At 35.9% G+C, this 21,613-nt stretch overlaps 1 protein-coding gene across 1 annotated transcript; it reads right to left on the bottom strand.

Annotated features, from left to right (window-relative positions):
* Positions 1-1,780: 1,780 nt before the first annotated feature.
* Positions 1,781-21,613, bottom strand: hdac10 (histone deacetylase 10). The gene is made up of 21 exons (XM_030137466.1): positions 21,450-21,613; positions 18,991-19,125; positions 18,803-18,899; positions 18,575-18,672; positions 17,706-17,810; positions 17,527-17,595; positions 17,322-17,448; positions 17,152-17,217; positions 14,967-15,026; positions 14,794-14,883; positions 12,457-12,563; positions 11,563-11,630; positions 11,185-11,419; positions 8,404-8,494; positions 8,209-8,291; positions 7,936-7,992; positions 7,745-7,826; positions 4,204-4,392; positions 2,685-2,844; positions 2,489-2,577; positions 1,781-2,048 (listed from the first exon to the last, which is right to left on the bottom strand). The coding sequence occupies exons 1-20, from the start codon at positions 21,512-21,514 to the stop codon at positions 2,561-2,563; spliced, it is 2,001 nt and encodes a 666-aa protein (XP_029993326.1). The 5' UTR covers positions 21,515-21,613; the 3' UTR covers positions 1,781-2,048; positions 2,489-2,560.

Raw genomic sequence — 21,613 nt, 5'->3', positions numbered from 1 at the left:
TTTAAATCATACTGACAACACAAACTATCTAAATGACCCTGATCCAAAGTTTCCATCCCCTAGTTCTTAATCCTCTGTATTGGCCCCTTTAACATCAGTGACAGTTTGTAGTCTTTTGTAGTAGTTGTGGATGAGGCACTTGATTTTCTCAGATGGTAAAGCGTCCCATTCTTCTTAGCAAAACACCTTCAGTTCCTTTAAGATTTTGGGTTTTCTTGCGTGAACTGCATGTTTGAGACCTCCCCAAAGTGGTTCAATGAATTAGGACCAGTCAGGAGACTGAGATGGACACTCCTTCACCTTCACTTTTTTCTGCTGTAGCCAATGACAGGTCGACTTGGCCTTGTGTTTTGGGTCATTGTCACATTGGAACATCCAAGACCATCCCATGCACATATTGTCAGGGTATGTAAACTTATGAGCACAACTGTACCATGTAAATGTAGTCTTGCACAAAAAGTTAACTTTAGCACAGAATCTTTTTTCCACATAGAATCTGCAAGTAGCTGTGTCCAGTTGTCATATTCACTATGAGGAAGTGAGTACGTTTACATGAACACTGATATTCCATTATTATTTCAGATTTTACAGGCGTCATGTGAACATGGCCCATTTAGTTCTAATTCAAACTAAGATTTCAGTTTGATGGGACTTCTTTGGACATGTATATAGTGCATTTGGAGGAGGTGGAACATGTTCTTTTACTGCAAGTTACACGACACATGGCTTCTGTAAATAGTCAACTGGAGTAAAAATAAAGATCCTCCCTGATACAGATGGATGAATCCAAATTAAAGTCCACATTTCTGCTCAGAATGACAAACCCAACAGCACAGACAACATCAGCAGATGTTTGGAAATGAGTAAATGGTGAAAAGCCAAACTTTTCCAGGTGTATTCACACAACGCAACATGTGCCACCAGTGAAAAACCTTCATTTCTATTTGAAAAAAAAACTGGAAGACGACAGATTTTAATTAGTCAAGAAAACAATTTATTAGGAATTTTATATTTTTCAATCCAAATCTATCTGATTTACAAACAACATATAAACACAATACTAATGCTAAGTCTTTTAAACATACATCAGATTTTTTCAGTATTTGGTTGTCATTGTAAAAATGTGGATACAACATGAAATTGTCATATTTAACCCTTTCATGCATGAGTTATGAGAACCTCAATGGGTCAAAACACAGTAATGTCCAGTCAGAGAGCAAACTTTAATTGATTGCCATTCCAACGTTTATTTCAATATAAAATAGCTCCATGTTTTGGATAATCCCTTATGGTCCAACTAAAGCAAAAATGAATTTAAAAGTAAAAATGTCGATCAAATTGTCTCTAAAATGTCCCGTCAGAGAGATTTTGAACACCGTGTTTTGACCCTAATCAAGATATTGAGTGTTTTTATTCCTCTTTTGGCATGAAAAAAACAATGCAATTGAAAATTTTTTTATGAAACTATTTTTCACGGAGTTGCAAAAATATCCACTCAGCTTGACATCATGTATTTAATTTTTGAAGCAAAGAAACATGTATTTACTGATATACTGAGTGAAAACTATGAAATACATTTTTTTTTAAATGCTGCTAATCTGGTGTTTTGTGACATTTTAACATACTCTAATATTAGTTATTACTCACTTTATAGAGATAATGTGCAAAAAAAAACCTTTTTGTTTAAGAAAAATGGTTAATTACAGTTTATTAACAATCACAAGCAATTGATTTACACTCAAACATGTTAGTGCAGACCAGGTTTATCTAGAACAGCAAAGTTACACTAACAGTATGAATTGCAATGTATGGGATAATGCATAGGCGTTCATTGTGTTCGCTGATATGGAACTAAAACAATAAAATCCACGAATACACAAGAGAACAGCCTTAGGATAGCTATCCACTGGAGTGTGCACTATGCATGAAAGGGTTAAGGCAGACTATACAATAATTCAGACAGTAAAAATCTAATTCACGTTAATCAGGATCCCAAAGCATAGGAGTCAAATACAGGATTATTCTAACATAGAGAATACTAACATACACTACAAACAAAAAGTTAAGGATATTTCTAATTTTTGGGCTATTTTTTTCAGTTGGGATTCTTGCACAGCGCTTTTTACTTTTTTGTGTGTGTGAATTGAAACACTTTTTTTGGTATTATCTTTTTTTTTGTACTTTATTTTTTATTGTTTTAATATAAAACACAAAACAAAAGAGAAACACAGTCACAGGTACATTCACACATTTACAGACTGTTTACTGTCCACAGATTGAATGAAAAAGTCCCATTTTTTCCAGTACTTTACAACCTTATGCTGTTGTAGGCGGAGATTGTATGTCATCATTTCCATTAAATGGATTTGGTTGACAATTTTTATCTGAAACACATTTTTTAATGACCAGACATAGTTTTATTTACAAATGGCAAAAATGACAAAATAAAGGAAAAAAAAAAGAAATATCCTCAAATTTTTGTTTGTAGTGTACTTGTTCCTTTAAAGACAATGTGTCTTAATACGTTTAGGGGACAGGATCAGTGTCAGTGCTCATGATCCTATCTGCTGTCTGGAGCTGTTTGAAGAGAAGAAGGGAAAGAAGTGTGTTTACTGTTGTGCACGTTGTGTTTTATTGTATTTTATAATATCTGTGGCTGTACCATTACAGGACTGGACTCTCACCTGTGGTCTGCAGTAGCGTCCAGTCAGACTGCAGCTTCTGTCTGAGTCTCTCCAGAGCCTCCACATCATCTGACTGTGGACCCTGAAGTGGACCCAGACGTGGAGCAGGGTTCCCAAGGAGAGTGGAAGCGCTGGGGGTGACACTGGCCTTCTCATTCTCCTAAAGTACACGAAACAGATCCCATTAATCATCCTGAAATAAACAAAGAGACTTGTTGTAACTGCTGTTCCAGGTAATTAAATTTTTGTATTTTCCTGTATTTAATTCACTGATCATGTGGATGTTCATAAAAGCTCAGATTAAAGTTGAGGATTATTAAATCAGAAACAGAGAAAATTGAAGAAAAGGTGACTTTTTCAGCAAAGATATCAATATCTGGACATAAACCCAGTGTCTCCAGCCACTGTCATTGATCCAACTCCATGGGTTGTACTGGTGGATGATGGTGTTTCCACGGTAACTACGGAGCCTCTGAACGTCATAATGGGTCATATCTGATGACCATGAAAAGATGAATAACTGTATTTTACACCAAATATTTCCATGTATTGATAGGATTAGTGGATAAACAGGTATTAACCCTTTCATGCATGAATTATGAGAATCTTAGTCAATTTTTTTTTTTTCCTTGAGTGATTTCACTCCTCTTTAGGCATGAAAAAAAAAACAACGCAATTGAAATTTTTTAATAAACCTATTTTTCATGGAGTTACAAAAATGTCCACTCATTTGGAAACCATGTGTTTAATTCTGAAGCAAAGAAACATGTATTTAAAACCCATCACCAGAAAGTGATATGTGTGAAAACTATGAAATAAAAACATTTTTAATGCCGCTAATCTGATGTTTTCTCACATTTTAACATACTCTAATGCTAGTTATTGCTCCACTTCATGGAGAACATTTTCCAAAAAACTTTTTATTTAACAAAACTGTTAATTAAAGTCTAATAACAACTAGCAATTGATTTACACTAAAACATATTATACAGGTTTATCAAGAACAGCAAAGTTACAGTACTGGTATGGATTGTTCAGTGTTTGTGATGATGCACAAGTGTCCACTGTGTTAAAATAACAAAACCCATGAATATACAAGAGAACAGCTGTAGAATACCTGTCCACTGTAGTGACCACTATGCATGAAAGGGTTAAACAGTTCAGATCAGTAGATGATTTTGGTCGCCAGTGGCTGTTTGGGTCTTTATGGGTTAAAATGAACAAGAAATTGAAGAAAACAAGGGGTGGTCTAATAATTTTTTCCACCACTGTAGTTCTGCATAATCCACTCACACCAGACATAGTACAGAACAAAGTCTTGTGGAAAAAATATTTGACAATTTGAGAAAAAAATGGGAGATTATATTCAAAGCGGTGTGTGGAAAAATCTGGCTTTTATGGAATTTAATGAGGCTCCAAAACAATTAATAGGTTTCTGTGAAATAAACAAAGCGACTTGTTCTAACTGCTGTTCCAGGTAATTAGATGAAGGTTACTGTAACTGGCCAAACTGTTTTACCTGCATTAGTACCAGTGTGTGTTCTTGTGCCAGACCCTGCAGAATGCCTATTAGTTGTTGCCATACGCTTTCAGAAATTCTACAATCTGGCATCCGAACCAGCAGAACCAGATCAGGGTTGTACTGATACCCCAGAGGAAGGACGAGACCCAGTACAGCCTGCATGATCCCTGACGTATCACTGCAGCCCTGTGGACAGATAAACACACCAGGTGCCTCGTCATTCATTTGATAGTCAGTTTATGTTGATCCCATTAGATTACAGGTGTCAAACATACGGCCCGTGAGCCAAAACGGACCTGCCAAAGGGTCAGGCCCATGAGATGAAGTTGTGAAATGCAAAAGTGACACTGATGATATCAACAATCAGAGGTGTCAAAATTATTTTAGTTCAGGGGTAACACATAGCACAGTCATAATTACCTATAAATAAAGCATAAAAAAGTGTAAATGTAAATTGTGTAAATTTACAGGGTGGGGAAGCAAAATTTACAATGAACGTTTAGTTGTTTTTTCTCAGCAGGCACTACGTCAATTGTTTTGAAACCAAACATATTACATATGTCATAATCATACCAAACACTATTATCCATACCTTTTCAGAAACTTTTGCCCATATGAGTAATCAGGAAAGCAAACGTCAAAGAGCGTGTGATTTGCTGAATGCACTCGTCACACCAAAGGAGATTTCAAAAATAGTTGGAGTGTCCATAAAGACTGTTTATAATGGAAAGAAGAGAATGACTACGAGCAAAACTATTACAAGAAAGTCTGGAAGATACTATTAAAGAAGAATGGGAGAAGTTGTCACCCGAATATTTGAGGAACACTTGCACAAGTTTCAGGAAGCGTGTGAAGGCAGTTATTGAGAAAGAAGGAGGACACATAGAATAAAAACATTTTCTATTATGTAAATTTTCTTGTGGCAAATAAATTCTCATGACTTTCAATAAACTAATTGGTCATACACTGTCTTTCAATCCCTGCCTCAAAATATTGTAAATTTTGCTTCCCCACCCTGTACATGAAAATATTTACATTTACAAATTACCTTTTCACAGAAAATCTGAATAACCTGAACAGATAAGATAAGATAAGATAAGATAAGATAAGATAAGATAAGATAAGATAAGATAAGATAAGATAAGATAAGATAAGATAAGATAAGATAAGATAAGATAAGATAAGATAAGATAAGATAAGATAAGATAAGATAAGATAAGATAAGATAAGATAACCTTCATTTGTCCCACAGTGGGGAAATTGCAGCATTACAACAGCAGAGTACAACAACAGCAGTGGAATAAGAGTTACAGGATCAAAAATATTTAAGATAAGTAGAATAAAAAATGTAAGAAATAAAAAAATAAACATAAACATAGAGTACGCATCTACCTATCTAGAACTCGACAATAAAACTAAAAATAATCTCTTATGTACACTGAATGATTAATTATATGCACCACATGAAATGTCCTAAGAAAAATGAGCGCAACTTTGACAACGTTCTGCCTGTTACTGTATGTTTTGTGTATTTGTGGATCTACTGTGATCTGTTAGTTGTAATGTACATGTGTAAATGATAAACTGAAGCATAATATTATTACAATTGCACTTACTGCTCTTAAGACATTTCAGGTTGTTCATCTAATTCACATTTTTAAGGAAACTTTACAGATCAAAACATTTTCATAATGTAACTTTTACATAAATGTGACTTTTTCCACTGTTTTAAACTATTACTTTTAAACTATTAGATAATATTGGGTCATATGTGGCCCTTGAGCTAAAATGAGTTTGAAACCCCTGCACTAAACGGTTTAATATGGTATAGTATATGGGTGCTTCTATGAAACTGGGTTCATTTTGGTACCTGGCACTTTGCCAGCTTTTTAGACCCAATAATAAAAGAGAAATGTAGACATATTTCCCCACAGGATGTACCTAATGATGACCTCAGATAAATGTAAAAAATTATACTCTTGCTCTGAGCCATCCAAAAATTAATGAATTTTTAATAAAATATTGGGACCAAAAATAGGACCAAAATCGGACGTGAAAAGCTACCTAGGTGTCAGTGCATTTGATCTGGAAAACATGGCTGTAAATGGCCTTATATGCCACTATAAATAAAGACACTGTGTGAAATTTGATGATCCTAGTGGTTTTTCTAATCCAGACATGTGGGTTTTTCATGAATCTCAGTCTCATTCCAGGTTTTGTATGTAACCCCTCGTATCCACTTGTGTTACATGCAGAACCTGCCCAGTTAAACACAAATAAATCCCAAATGATTTTGCAACAGCAGCCATTTTTGTGAAACACTGCCTTGCATTATTAGTTCGATTCCCAAAATGTACCTGTGAGAGAATAAAAAGATGTTCCAAAAAAATAGTCGCGCGTAATTTTCGTGTCCTTTTGACCATGTTACATGCAGATTTTTGTTTTAAATATAATGTAAAATAATATAAAAATGTGTTTTATCTAAAAAATAGTTTCTCTTTTATCTCAGCAAATATTTATTTTTAAAATAGACCCAAAGTGCTTCCAAACTTGCTTCATAACATTAGTCTACATCTGGTTTGAATTTTTAGCCCCCGTGTCCTGTTTTTTGGGAACAGTTTCATACAGGGGTTGGACAAAATAACGGAAACACCTTAAAAAATCAACAAAATATAATTTAATATGGTGTAGGTCCGCCTTTTGCGGCAATTACAGCCTCAATTCTCCGAGGTATTGATTCATACAACTTGTGAATTGTTTCCAAAGGAATTTTAAGCCATTCTTCAGTTAGAATACCCTCCAACTCTTTTAGAGACGACGGCGGTGGAAATGGACGTCTTACTTGAATCTCTAAAACTGACCATAAATGCTCAATAATGTTGAGGTCTGGGGACTGTGCCGGCCATACGAGATGCTCAACTTCATTAGAATGTTCCTCATGCCATTCTTTAACAATTCTAGCTGTATGGATTGGGGCATTATCATCTTGAGGTGAAGGTGTTTCCATTATTTTGTCCAACCCCTGTAGAAGCACCCATATAGTACCTAAACCTCTGGGGAAAAAAATATTGCCAGATCTGCATGCAACTGAAAAAAGCACCCAAAATATGAGAAGACTGGTGGAAAGGATTCTAAAACATATGAAAACAAATATTTAAATTTGGTTGATTTGAACAAATACTGACTTTATAATGGAAAGTTAAAATATTGCCGTTTTTAAAATGAATTTGAATCTATTCTCTTTGTATCACTAGTGAAGTAAAAGTTTTTTTATTATTTCAACCAGCTGCTCTTCTGTGAAAATAAATGCTAATTATTAGTTATGAGAGAAATGTTGTCAGTTATTTCTAGAATAAAAAAAACTTTAAATATTACTAAAACCAGCAGTCTGTTATTTATTTCCAGGGTTGTGTGTTACATGTTGAGACAGAATAGTTTCAACACATATGAGAGGTAAGTCTTGAATGAACAACCAATCCAAAAAATATATCATTCACCAAACCTCTGAATTCCAGTTTCTATATCAGTAAAATCTTACCTTCTTCAGACACACAGGAATGTAATATTTGCCTTTCTGTTCCTCTGACTCCTTGCTGCTGAAATGCACCATTATGGTTTTACTGGGGGGAAAAAAAAAGGGTGTCACCTTCACGTTGTTCATTGTTTAGTGAACAAAGTGTTTCTTTTATTAGTTTTATAACAAACTCAGAGAGGACACATGATAATCACCCATCGTCTGTGAGGTCAATCGGGATCGCCTCGTTGGCAACACACACGATCAAAGCCCTGTATTGAAAGGAAGCATTGACAAACTAGAGCAGAAATACAGATAAAATGTACGGAGTTGTAAAAAAAATGGACCATTCTTCTAAGTGAAAAATATAGCAACATGCCTGGAGAAAGAAGGTCGTTATCTGTGTTTCTGATTACAAAGCAATTCATAGTAATACAACAGTACATCCAGTGGGTCTAAGTATAGACCATATTCTTGATTTGTTATACCGCTTGTTGAGCGAAGCTGCATGTTGGACCACACACATCATCGCCATGGAGACATCACGAACCAGCACCAACCCATTGCAGATCTGAGAGGCAGTAATTAAATAGAATGATATCAGTTTGTAGCTCATGTAGGCAAGTCATTAAAGCAGGCACAGCAGCCAGAGGATAATCACGTCACACTAACTGCAACTGTACCTTGTTCGTCTCCATTTTCTCTATGAGAGCAGTGAGACTGGAGAGGGTGGAGAGGGCGTCACTGTCGTTTGAGTCTTTGAGGATGTTCTCCCTAGGTGAGACAAGTAACAAAACCATTACAGTGAGAAAGATCCTCACAGACTCATGATTGTGTCAATTTGAAAAAAACTAAAACTAAGGTTCATTTGTGATCGATGATAATAACACAGGGTTCACACACATTTTTCAAGGTCAAATTCAAGCACTTTTAAGGGTCATTTTCAAATTTTTCCAGCACAGAATCTTACCGCTGGGGTAAAACACACATCTACCGGAATACATACTCGTGATTTTTTCACTTTTTATCACAATGATGTGAATTGTATTATGCAATAAACATCTAAAATTATATTTACAATCGCAAAAAGTTTACAAATAAAGCAGAACACAAAGTTTCATCCAAAAAAAGGAAAACCACTTGGTGTTCTTCAATTACACTCGCACTGATCCAAAGATTAAGAAATTTTTAACCGCTCGTAAACATTTTTGTGTCTGTATGTGGAGTGAAACTTTGGAACAGTCTGGACATCCAACACAAGCAATGCCAAAATATCCACAGATTTCAACTGTTACATAAACATACGGTCTGAATACTGACGTTACATCAATATTCTGTCTTACAATGTTAATGTGTGTTGTTGTTCATCATCTACACTGTAAGACCGGATAAGTTGAGTTTACTTAAAAAATTTGAGTAAACCTGTTGCCTTAAAATTTTTTAAGTAATAAGTAATGAAAACTTGAGTGTATTAAACTTGAATGCTTGATTTGAATGGAATTGCTATTTAAAGTACAACACACTGAATGCCAAGTTAATGTAACTTAAAATTTGTTGCAATGTCAATTGCTTTGTATAATCATAGACTTAATATCATCACTTCATTGTACTCAATTCCAAGTTTATTTAAATTAAAGTCTTTTGCAATATGAATTGCTTTGTATATTTATTCAACTTGGGGGCAGCCATGGCTCAGATGGTAGAGCGGGTCGTCCAATAACCGAGGGGTTGGCGGTTCGAATCTTGGGCAAGACACCTCACCCTCCTTGCCTCCAGTGCTGCTACTCACACTGGTGTATGTGTGTGAATGTTCGGTGGTGGTCGGAGGGGCCATAAGCGCAAACTCACAGCCACACTTCCGTCAGTCTACCCCAGGGCAGCTGTGGCTACAGATGTAGTTTACCACCACCAGAGGGAGAATGTGAGAGTGAATGAATAATGGATCCTCTGCGCTTTGAGCATGCATTCATAGAAAAGCACTACATAAACCTAATCCATTACTATTAATTTAATATATTACAGTGTAGATGGAAGTTAGGCAGGAAGTTAACTCAATGTAATTTGCCAATACAGGAAGTACTTTTAATTTGGCAAGGCATTAAGATTTTCATTTAACAAGAAAAAAAATCAGAGATGAACAGGAAAGCCATTGTTCGTCCTATGGCTCTCACTCATGGTGCAGCTCTACAGAAATACAAAAACAAAAACGCCAATAAACATTGCCATACACACATTAAGCCAAAATTAACAACAACACCACAACCTCGCTGAACCCCTGAGTACAATGAACTAATGATATTGTCTATGACAGGGGTCACCAATCCTGGTCCTCGAGGGCTACTATCCTGCATGTTTTAGATGTATCCCTCTTCCAACCCACCTGATTCAAATGATAAGCCTATCATCAGGCTCTGCAAAAGCCTGATAATGACCGTCAGGTGTGCTGGGAGAGGGATACATCTAAAACATGCAGGATAGTAGCCCTCAAGGACCAGGATTGGTGACCCCTGGTCTATGATTATATAAAGCAATTGACATTGCAACAAATTTTAAGTTAAATTAACTTGGCACTTAGTGTGTTGTACTTAAAATAGCAATTCCATTCAAATAAAGCATTTAAGTTTAATACACACAAGTTTTCATTACTCTTTATTTAAATTTTTTAAGGCAACCGGTTTCCTCAAATTTAAGTAAATTCAACTTATCCGGTCTTACAGTATAGTTGATATGTGTTGTCCCTTACCTTCTGGTACTGTTCTTACCATTGCTGGGATGTGCTGCCCTTTACCATTTGTGGTATTATAGTTTTATTCTTACCATTGTTGGTATGAAATTATTATAATGTAAGTTGACTGTTAACCACCAGGAATGTACTTTATTTCTATTTTTCACACACATTTTGGTTATATAATGTAAATACTGTCAAATGAGTTTATTCTAATTTGGTACAGGCCTATTTCGTTCATCGTTCTGGCTTGAAGTCTTAGGACAGGAGTGAGTAATGTTATTATATTAAGTTATTTGATGATGAGAATGGGGGTCAGATTAAATATGTTTTTCTTCTTCCCACTCCTTTTCAAGTGTTAATTAATGATTTTGGAATTTTTGAACTTGCACGTATTCTATAAATGCTCGAAATAAACAATAAATGAATGAATGAATGTAGATAAAAAATGTACCTGGAGTCGACCTAAGAGCACCCGCTCATTTTATTTGTAGACATAAAGTTTTATTTTTCAAAATGTATCGCCTTTCTGTAAGTAGCTTTGGCTTCCCATCTAACCTGCCAGAGCATATATTCAAAATAAATAAATAACTAAATCACATCACAGAGTTATAATTGCAAACACTTATGAGCACTTAAACTAAAATTCAAGCACTTTTCAGACCTTGAAAACACAACATTGAAATCCAATCATTTTCAAGGATTTCAAGCACCCGTATGAACCCTGTTAACAACTCACAGTTTTTTGCCTAGAAGTGGATCAGGATGTAAATCAGTGAAGCGTTTACATCCATCTGGACAATCCACGCCATCAGGGAGCACTACAGCAGTGCGAACACAAGGACTGACACGTTTCGGGGGGTCTGGCCAAACTATTTCCTCTGTGTTTTTCTCCTCTTCAACCTTCTCTGTCCTCTCTTCTTCTTCCACTACTTTAATACGTTTGGTGCTGAGCTCAAATGTGGGTAGATCAGCTGGAGAAAAGTGGGATAAATATTTTATGAAGTGAAAACAATACAAAACGGCAGAAATCCTGAGGAATTTACAATCAACCTTCAAGGTCAGAACAAGAGCCGCTTAAGAAAAACCTAAAAAAAAATGTATGCGCATGTTTTACCTGCATGTTTGAGGCAGGACCAGTATGGCTTCTGAGCGGATCGGACACAGTGTACAGACTCAAGTGCACTGAAGGAAGAAAAAACTAAATCAACAAGTGGTGCCAGGCAACAAACCCTGTCCCTCGTACAAATTGTAGTTTATTTTGGCATCAATCCAGCTGATGTCATCATGTCTATGCGTGTGCTGATGTCAGCATATCAATTGCCTCTATATATGTGCCAAGTTTGAAGTAAATTGAAACAAAATGTACGTTTTTAGAGACATTTGAAATTTTGCCCATTGTAAGTAAATGGGAGAAAAATAAAGAATTTTAAAAACTATTTAAAAATTTTAACTTTTTCCAAAATATAATCACATCTATTACGGGTCACTGGCAATCTATGAACCAAATTTGGCATGAATTGAACCAATAGTTTTACTGCTACAGACATGTGAAATTTTGCCCATTATAAGTAAATGGGGAAAAAAATAGATGAAAAAAATTCATAAAAAATTTAAACTTTGACCTATTGTTCCCAAAATGTAATGACATCTAACCTGGGTCACTGGCAAGCCGTAAACAAAATTTGTTATGAATTCAACCAATAGTTTTGCTGCTACAGACACTTCAAATTTCGCCCATTATCAGTGAATGGGAAAAAAAAAGATTTGAAAAATTCATAAAAAATGTGAACTTTGACCTTCTGTTCCCCAAAATGTAATCAGATCTATTCTGGGTCACTGGCAATCCATAAACCCAATTTTGTATGAATTCAACCAATAGTTTTGCTGCTAGAGTATGAACAAACAAACAAACAGAACCGAAAGCAATACCCCTTGCCTCCCCTTCGGGGGGCGGGGTAATAAAGCTGAATTTAAAGTTTCTGTAAAGACGACTGAAAATGAGGCAGACCTTTGGCAAGGACCATCCAGGTTTACAGGCAGAGGTGTTGGATCTCCAAGCAAAGTTTGAAATGTCTGACACACAGACTGGGCGAGGGACGTCAAGTTGTACCCCCCCTAGAAAACATATATGCAAACAAGAGAAAAAGTAAGTAGAGTTTACTAATACCCCTGCCCAGTCACACAACACTTTGTCCCTCCTGCTCACTGATACTCTGTCTACCCAGGCATTCATTTAGAGTCTTAACTTTCATTCTTTTTAAAAACTTTTCAAAAATTTCTAAACAAAAAAAGGACATGTCTGTGAAATTTGAAAAGAATCGGGTGAACAGTGTCCGAAAAATGGGATGGACAAAAATCTAAGAAGGACGACGGAATCCCTGGTACATTTCAAGTTCCTACAGGTTTCTACGAATTAAATTTAAGACTTTTTAGGAGCTTTTTAATACTATTCATACATTCCCATATATATTAAAAGATCTAAGTATAAGAACATTACATTTTGCATTTACATTATGTGAAATGGGACACCCTGGGAAGCTGAAGAGCTTTTGAGAGGGGCCCAGACACAAAGAATAAATACCACATGTAACAATAATGCAACACATTTTACAGTAAGACAAACCCAAAAACACCCCCCCCCCCTTTTCAAGCATCCATAGTCTCACACAGTACAGTTTTACATGATAAGCACATTGATCAAAAGTCTCACTCCCACACACTCACATACAGAAAAAAAAATGTTAATATTAATAATAATGTTAATTCCCCTAACCTAAAACTAATCTAAGCTCTACTCCTAACAAGGTCCAAGTGGTCTAGTCACCAACAGTCTTAAAACAAGTTACATGTAGGCAAAGAAAAGGATTACAGCACTAAGTCATATTTGAGCATATTCCAGTAGCAGTTGCCTCCTAAATCTCTTTTTAAAAAGTTGTACAGTTGGAGACATTTGTACGTCTTTACCTATATCATTCCATACCTGCGGACCTTTGCAAACTATACTGACACTAGTACATTTGAGTTTCCGTTTATTCCCTTAATATGATGCTTTTTCCTAGTCTGATAGGCGTGTGAAGGAAGAGAAATTGGGATTAGGTCACAAAGTCTGCCGTTGAGCATACTGACAAAAGAATACATTGTGCAAGCATAATGGAAGATATTGAGTTCAGTAATTTTCGGAAAGCCAAGCGACGGAAGAGCGGATCAGAGGGGGCATCAAATGCGGACCAAGACATGACACACATGATTTTCTTCTGCAGATTTAGTCATTTCCCCAGGTGACTGGGAACTGAATATAATGCCCATTTCACAGCCATACTGGGGAAAAATTTGTGACACCTAGAATTTAGGAAAATATATTTATTTACTCAAACACCTTGATTTGCACCGTTCTGAGTCATTTCTCACCCAGGGGCTGCAAAGTTAGCGATAAATGGTTCCTAATTTCAACATAAATTGTAGGGTTGGAACAGGTGGAACTGAGTCGACTAATGTTACTTTCTTGGCAGCTTGGACATTTGACAGACACATTTAAACACAATACAGCAAACAAGTTTATTACAACATAACTTAAGACTTACCATATCAAATTTAATTCCCGTTGAAGACTTTTTTAAGGTATTAAATGCAGATTTGGATATTCAAGTCATTTAAAGGTGGGGAAGGAGATGTTTTCCTGGAGCATTTTTCACTATATTGCTTAAAATCCCCTTCACACCCCGATTAAAACCAATTAATTAAATGCTCTAACACAAAAATTAAAAAAAATTTAGTCACCTATGGAATGGACAGGACTGAAAAAACACCATCCAATCATTTTAAGCGCCCAATCGAAATGACTGAATGGTGATATGTCTATCAAACTCAGCTGCCAGTTCTGTAAGAGCGGAGGTGTTGGAGGAGACTGAATGAGGTATGCATGGATCAGAGCCGGGAGCCGGGACCAGGGCCAGAGCCGGAGCTGGTGAATTGTTGCTGTGCAGTGCTTGTGAACCCTCAGGAACAAGCATTGCACATGTCATCACTCTGGAGGCGTGGCTTCGGGGGGTTGTCTGAAGAAAGGGGTTTGGACTTTTGAATTGAGTATTTTTGAAATGTAGCTTCCTCGAACCGTTTTTCTAAGATCTCGTACCCCACCTTTAAGACTTTTTAAGACCCTGCGGGAACCCTGAATTTAACAATCAGAAGCTACAAAAACACGTCACATGTGTACTGACAGATCCTGATTATTTCCAAGTATGAAGCACCGTGACGCATGAACAAAGCCAAGCACAGCAAATGCCAGGACTAATGACGGGGTAAATGGATGGAGGCTCCACAGCGCATTTCAAGACCACACACTGACCTCTAACACCGCACACACTTTGCCATCAGCGAGATTCATCAGGAGGTGAGTGAGGTGGGCAAAGATGTCTGGGGTGGCACACATTTCACCCTGAAAAACAAGTCAGAATCCTCATATTGTTGTAATGTTGCTGCAAATGTGCATAAATAAAACTACTGATGTCTAATCAGTACCTCTGGGTCACCGATGGCTGCATCAAAGCCTGCACACACCAAAACCAAGTCTGGGCAAAACTGGAACAAAAAACAAAAGAATAACTTACTCTGTGAAAACAAACTTCAAAACATCTCTATGGAGAGGTGAAGTCCCCCCCGCTTCAGGTTGTGCCCCATGGGAAGAATATGCACATTAGTCAGTGGTGATGGACCTGTAACTTTCTGATGCTATTTGACTAATGCCAACGTCTTTTGAAGGTATTATTTTTATACTATTGTTTTCATTTGGTAGTGGTTTATTGGTCTTATTTATTTTATTTGTTTATTTTTATTTATTATTATTATTTTTTTTTTATTTCATGGCTCTTTTATGTTTTTTAATTTATTCTTGTATTTGGGCTTTATTTATTCTTCTGTACAGCACTGTTTTCTTTTTTGTACAGTTCTGTGTCTTTAAATCTATTCTGTATTTTCTTCTTCTATTTTGGTTTAATTATTCTTCTGTACTGCACTTTGGTCCACTGAGGTTGTTTTAAAGTGCTTTACAAATAAAGCTGGATTGGATTTTTTCAATCATTTCCTAAAATGCATCCCCACATTCCTCAGTAGGGTTACTGGAGTCTATCCCAGAAGGGAGACATAAGAGAGAAACTGAATTTGAAAATACATTGTGTCAGAACAACTGTAAAAAAAAAAAAAAAGATGACTGTTTCAATCACAGGGATTAAATTATAGACATATATATGGATCTTTTTATTTTATTTTTTACATAATGAACAAAAATATCCATCCCAACATACCCATCCCCCCATATATTCCCTATCATTGGGGAGAGATAAAATTTAAATAAATAAATGAAGTTCTTGCCTTCGATACTCTGGAATGTTCTGTTTACATTTGGTTTTCTCTTTGCCTTTCATATTTTTCTACTCATGTTCGAAATAAGCTTCAAACAAAACTAAAAAAAACCTCTGTACCACTACACTGTCTGCCATTTTTTTTTTTTTTTAATCAACTGAAAACACTATTTTCCAAGTCAAGAATGTGACAATACACCACTGAATTATGAGACTAAAAATACATAATTAGAAAGATTGTGCATTAAAAACTGCCTGAGTGATATCACTGAAAGTTTGCAGGCTTGGTCAAGTACAGTAACATCTGCAACAATATCTCTGAATCTCGAAAAATTATCAGATTTGTTCTGCTTTTAACCTCTTGAAATACTTTTTTACTCATTCTTGAAGGTCAAATATATCAAGGTAATGCCATCCGACTCAATTGCCGTTTTTAAATCCTCTCTTTAAACCTTTTTTTTTTTTCTTTGGGTTTTAACTCAGTGTGAGAGGTTGGCTTTTATTGCTTTACTGTATAATTATTTTTATTGTTTTTATTAATTCTTTCATGTGTTTTTTAGTCTGTGTACAGCACTTTGGCCAACTGCATTGTTTTTAAAGTGCTTTAAAAATAAAGTTGACTTGAGTTGACATCAATGGGGCTGTTTCAAACAAAATTAGATGCTTCTTTACTACCTACTAGGGCTGCACGATTTTGGCCAAAAATATAATCCCAGTGTTTTTCCTCTAAAAACTTGATTTTCGATTTCTGGGTAAAACTACAAAAGACAACAGAAGTCAGCATGTCATTTTTGTGTCCAGCCCACAATGCAACGCACTGCTCGCACTCTGGCATGTGATGATGTTTAAGGTGCTGAAATAAGTTGGTTGTGCTGCTGTCTTTGACAGATACTGCCTTCAGGCAGAGTTTGCAGCAAGGAATGGTTGGGTCTTTATTGAAAACTTTGAAGCCGCACCAATTCCACACAACCGACTTCCTCTTGCTATTTTTAGCAAAGAACTTCTCACTCTCCTTAGCAAACACCATTTGTGTACTGGTGTGTGGAGACCACTCTCACAGTTAGGAGGAGGAGCTACAGTAGCCCAGAGGTGCACAGCCCAAAGACACAAGAGAGATGAAATTCGATTTGATGATTATCCTTTTTTAAACATCGTCCTAATTAAATAATCCAAGTGATTTTCAGTGTTATTTGTTTTTGTCTTATTTTGTTTCTTTGCGTGTTCAAAATAAATAAATTTCAATTTAAAATCAATTAATCACGCAGCCCTACTACCTACAACTCTTTTGATGACAGAAGGGACAGGACTTTGCTTCTCTATTTGTTATTACAGCATACATTTCTCACCTCATATGCAACTGGCAGAAGGACATGAAAGAAGACCGAGAGGTAGTCAGTGTTTTGCATCCCCACCTGAACAGAAAGCATGTTGTCAAATATGCTCATACTAGACAAACACACACAAGCATCAGAGCACACGTAGAAGCAAAAGGGCAAATGACAACACAGACACTAACCTTGTTCCACGGTACATTTATATTAAAGCCAGCTCCTTTTGCTTTGCCAACACAGTCGTAGTCTGATTCTCTGAGCTGAGGCCAGAATTTCTGATGCTCGTAACGATGCCATGAGAAGTAGAGAACACTGAGAAATGCAAAATGATGATTGAATTTGGCAATGAGTAAATAAACAAACTGTGATTTAAGATTAAGAAAAACTGACCTTGGATCGTCTTCAAAGCAGTACTGCACACCTTGACCATGATGTACATCCCAGTCCACTATCAACACCCTAACACAACCAACACAGATGTAAATATATTCAGGTTAAATCAAGTTTTAAAAAAGCTTCTCTTAGAAATTGTGCTTATTAAAATGTAAAATAAAAATAAATCATGTTACCTTTCAACCCCATGTTTTTGCTTGGCATATTGTGCTGCTATTGACACATTGTTGAACACACAGAATCCATTGGCAGCACTGCGCATACTGTGATGTCCTGGAGGTCTATTGAAAATGAAAAACACAGACAGTATTTGCATGCTTTAAATACTCACCATCGGTGTATTAGAACTAATGAAGTCATTTGGAGGAGAAGTAAGCATATGTTACAAACAGCATGTACAGTAGTTTCTGCTTGTAAGGGTGTTTAAATCCAGACAATAAAAAAAAAACAAGTAGATTGCTAATGTTATGAAGTATGAAGAGTTCAGCCAAACAGTGTCATAAAATGTATGTAATATGTTTTGTAATCATTCTTAAGGTCTCCCAAGTATATGGGGTATTATAGTATCTTATAAAGAAAAACTGAATTTTAAGATAAGATATAAGATAAGATAAGCCTTTATTAGTCCCACAAGGAGGAAATTATTTTTATTATGTAGTTTTGGAAAAAAAATAATGTTCTCATATGGGGTTAGTTCGCTTGTGTGTAACAAAGCTTAGTTCAATGTCTGAAAAACAACATTTAAATAAGTCAACAAAGTCGAAAGCTTTGCTTTATAACATTTTGTCACTTTATATCTCTTCCTTGTTCCAAGTTGTTAAATGTGTTTGTCATACCAAAGTAAAAGTGTTATTAAACCTAAGTACACGTTTCAAACAAAAAACATGAAATGATTTAGATTGTTTTGTGCTTTCACCAAACCTAACTGCAACAAAAAAAATGTTAATTAGTAAGAATAGCAAGTGTAAAATAAGAATAATTAAGTATTTGGTACAGAAATCCCCAAATGCAGTGTTGTCAACTGATAAAAGCATTTCAGTCTCACCTGACCAGAGCCATGCCATTCCTCACCTTCCCCGTCATTACATTGTCGACCAGTTGCAGAGCGGCTCCTGCTGCCAGTTTGGCACAGTGGTAGATGTTCTAAAGCAGTAAATATATAAAAGAGGTAATGAGTAATCGGGATTAGACCTGGATTATATCATTAACAAAATGTTATGAGTAAGATGTGAGGAGCCACTCAGGGATACAACTATTATGTATTTGCACTTACTGGGTGAAAGTAGACATCTCCATATTGTTGGGTGAACTCCATTAGGTCTTCGAGAGTCATAAATGGAGTCTTCTTCACAGCCTCCAAGTATTCCTCACTATTAGGAGCAGCAGAGTACACACTTTACAATTGAAAATTCATTCCTCCTTGATGTTTATAAAGTGTTAAAATGTGAAATATCAACAGACCTGTGAACCAGCAGAATATCTGCATCTGTTGCCTCCCGGACAGGTACAGAAACACAGCGATCGACCAGGCCATTCTTGACCAAAGCCTCATGACTTACTGTCAGGCGCTCGGGTACTTCAATCTTACACGCTGGGCTGGAGATGGAACAAAATTTGTTTGAGAATGAGTGACTCTGAATACTGCTTTCAATGTCCTGAGAGCTGATGCAGTCTAATAAAAAATACTATATTTATTATGCCACGTTTATTCATGCTGTCATCTGAGTGTGTTTTACTTGGATGTGTCTTCTGTCTGCCTGTACAGATGTACTGTAATATTGTCAGTGCTGGCCAATGTTTTGTGCTTGCATCACTTTTTTGAAATGCCACTCTCAGAAATTCCAATTACAGCCTATATTATTACCTCCGCCAAGGAGGTTATGTTTTTGCCAGGGTTTGTTTGTTTATTTTGTCTGTCCGTTAGTGTGCAACATAACTCAAAAAGTTATGGACAGATTTGGATGAAATTTTCAGGGTTTGTTGGAAATGGGATAAGGAAGAAATGATTAAATTTTGGTGGTGATCGGGGGTGGGGGGGCCCACGGGGGGGGGCCACTGATCAGCCTTGGCGGAGGTCTGCGCTCTCCGAGTGCTTCTAGTTAACCCTCTGGTATCCCGTCCAGCAAGGCCCTTATTAAGCACCAAGTGTGCCTTTTCGCACACTTGTGGAATAATGTAAAAAAAAAATTCATACAGTTTGTTTTTAATTCTTTTACACTTTTTTCTATTTCATCAACTTGAGCCGTAAATAAAAATACCAAATACTCAATAATTGTCACATTTTTTAACCCTTTAAATGCTGTGTTTGTAATGTAAACAAACCTTTTTTTTTTTTTTTGGATGCAAAAAATGCAAAAATTTTTTTTTTTTCAATATACTACATAAAAAGTGGATCACATTTTATTTGATTTTTGCAGCCTGGCATATGTCAATGATTAACTCCAACATTGGTTAATTTGCATGATTATTTTTGGTGCTAGGTCAAATGTTCTAAAATACTAGCATCTGTCACCAAGTGTGCGTAAAATCCACTCTTATAAATAAAACAATTAAATATTATATATTGATTTATTTTTCTGCTCTAATTTGATTTTATTTTTGTAAATCAAGGTCAGCCCTAATCATACATATCAAATGGAAGAAATAGTGTGTTTTAGGCACACTTGGGAGACAAATGCTAGTCTTGTAATTTTCTTCTGTTTACAATGTACAAATTTTAGTTGGTAGCCAGAATTTTAAAGATCATGCAAAAATGAACAACTTTTGAATTCTAACCTTATTTAAATTGTGAAAAATAATATGAAGTTTTTGAAAATGAAGTGCAAAGTGTGCCTAAAAGGCGCACCCAGATGCCGGAGGGTTAATATGTTTACTTTTCATATACTATGTCTTATATTTATAACAATCTGTTATTTTGAAAAGTGATTTTTGTCTCAATTTCCCTTCTGAGATACAAGATAAAATAAATGAAAGGCACTGAGAGGCCATATTTAAAATATCCTTGTGTCACTTCATAGCCTTTGACAATTCACTGAATAAATGAACTTGTCTTCTGAGCAACCTTGGATTTTTTCTTTGCTCTGAGTCCAAAGACTAATGGTAGAAATACAAAGTTAATTGAGTGGGAGAAGTATGAGAGAGCAGCTCAAACTTTATTCTAAGTCTTTTGTCTCTTCAAGCCGAGCACCATGTTTGTATTTTGGTGACAACAATAAACTCTCAAAGACATTTTGTTTTGTTATGTAATTCTCTTACTAGGCTTATGGAAATTTCCACAACAGCTATAATAGTTGTTTTTCTCCACACATGGTATGAAAACAACAAACAAGAGAGACCTATTCTAAAATATCCAATTCTGTCCGATCCTATTCGAAAATAACAGGAAATTAAAGGTAAAAATCAATCCACACTCACATTCATTTTAGCTGTTGATGATGATTTATATCTGATGTTGTGCTTTTTTGTGATCCTCCAAATCAGAATTGGAAAAAAAAAAAAAAAAGACTGTTTATAAATATAAATTCCTAGTCTGTTTCTGATGTTCATATACAGACATTCAGAAATAAACTTTTATTAGATTAATTCCACAATTCCACATTGAGAGTCATTATTATGAGGTAGGAACTAAAGTTATTAGATGTTGTTCCTGATCGGGCCAGTTACAATAGAACATCCATAGTTTAGGAAGGCAAGTTAGCTAACAACAGTGTTGATGGTCACTAATGCGCCTTACGTTTCATTCACGTACTCTAAATTAAGACGAATATTTTTACGATATCCTACTTTATATAGATTTTAACTGGTCGCTGTAGCTAACGTTAGTATTCAAAAGTGACCAACATTTAACGCCATAGATTAAATGATAAAAATGCATTACGGTGCCTGTGAATTAGCCTGCTCTACGTAAAAATACTACTCACTCAACCCAGAGAAGTTTGTACTTGGTCATCTCCTCATCATAAATGAGAGCTGTACCCGTCTGCATCTCTCAAAGTAGTGTGAGCCTTCTGCAGGAGGACTGAATCTGCCCAGAGTCCAAAGTGTCGACTAATGATGATCCACATTAACGAGACCATAAAACGAG

The sequence above is a fragment of the Sphaeramia orbicularis genome, chromosome 6, assembly GCF_902148855.1.
Source record: "Sphaeramia orbicularis chromosome 6, fSphaOr1.1, whole genome shotgun sequence".
Classification (NCBI taxonomy): domain Eukaryota; kingdom Metazoa; phylum Chordata; class Actinopteri; order Kurtiformes; family Apogonidae; genus Sphaeramia; species Sphaeramia orbicularis.
The sequence above is the reverse complement of the archived record's forward strand: the minus strand, read 5'-3'. Positions and strand labels throughout refer to the sequence as shown.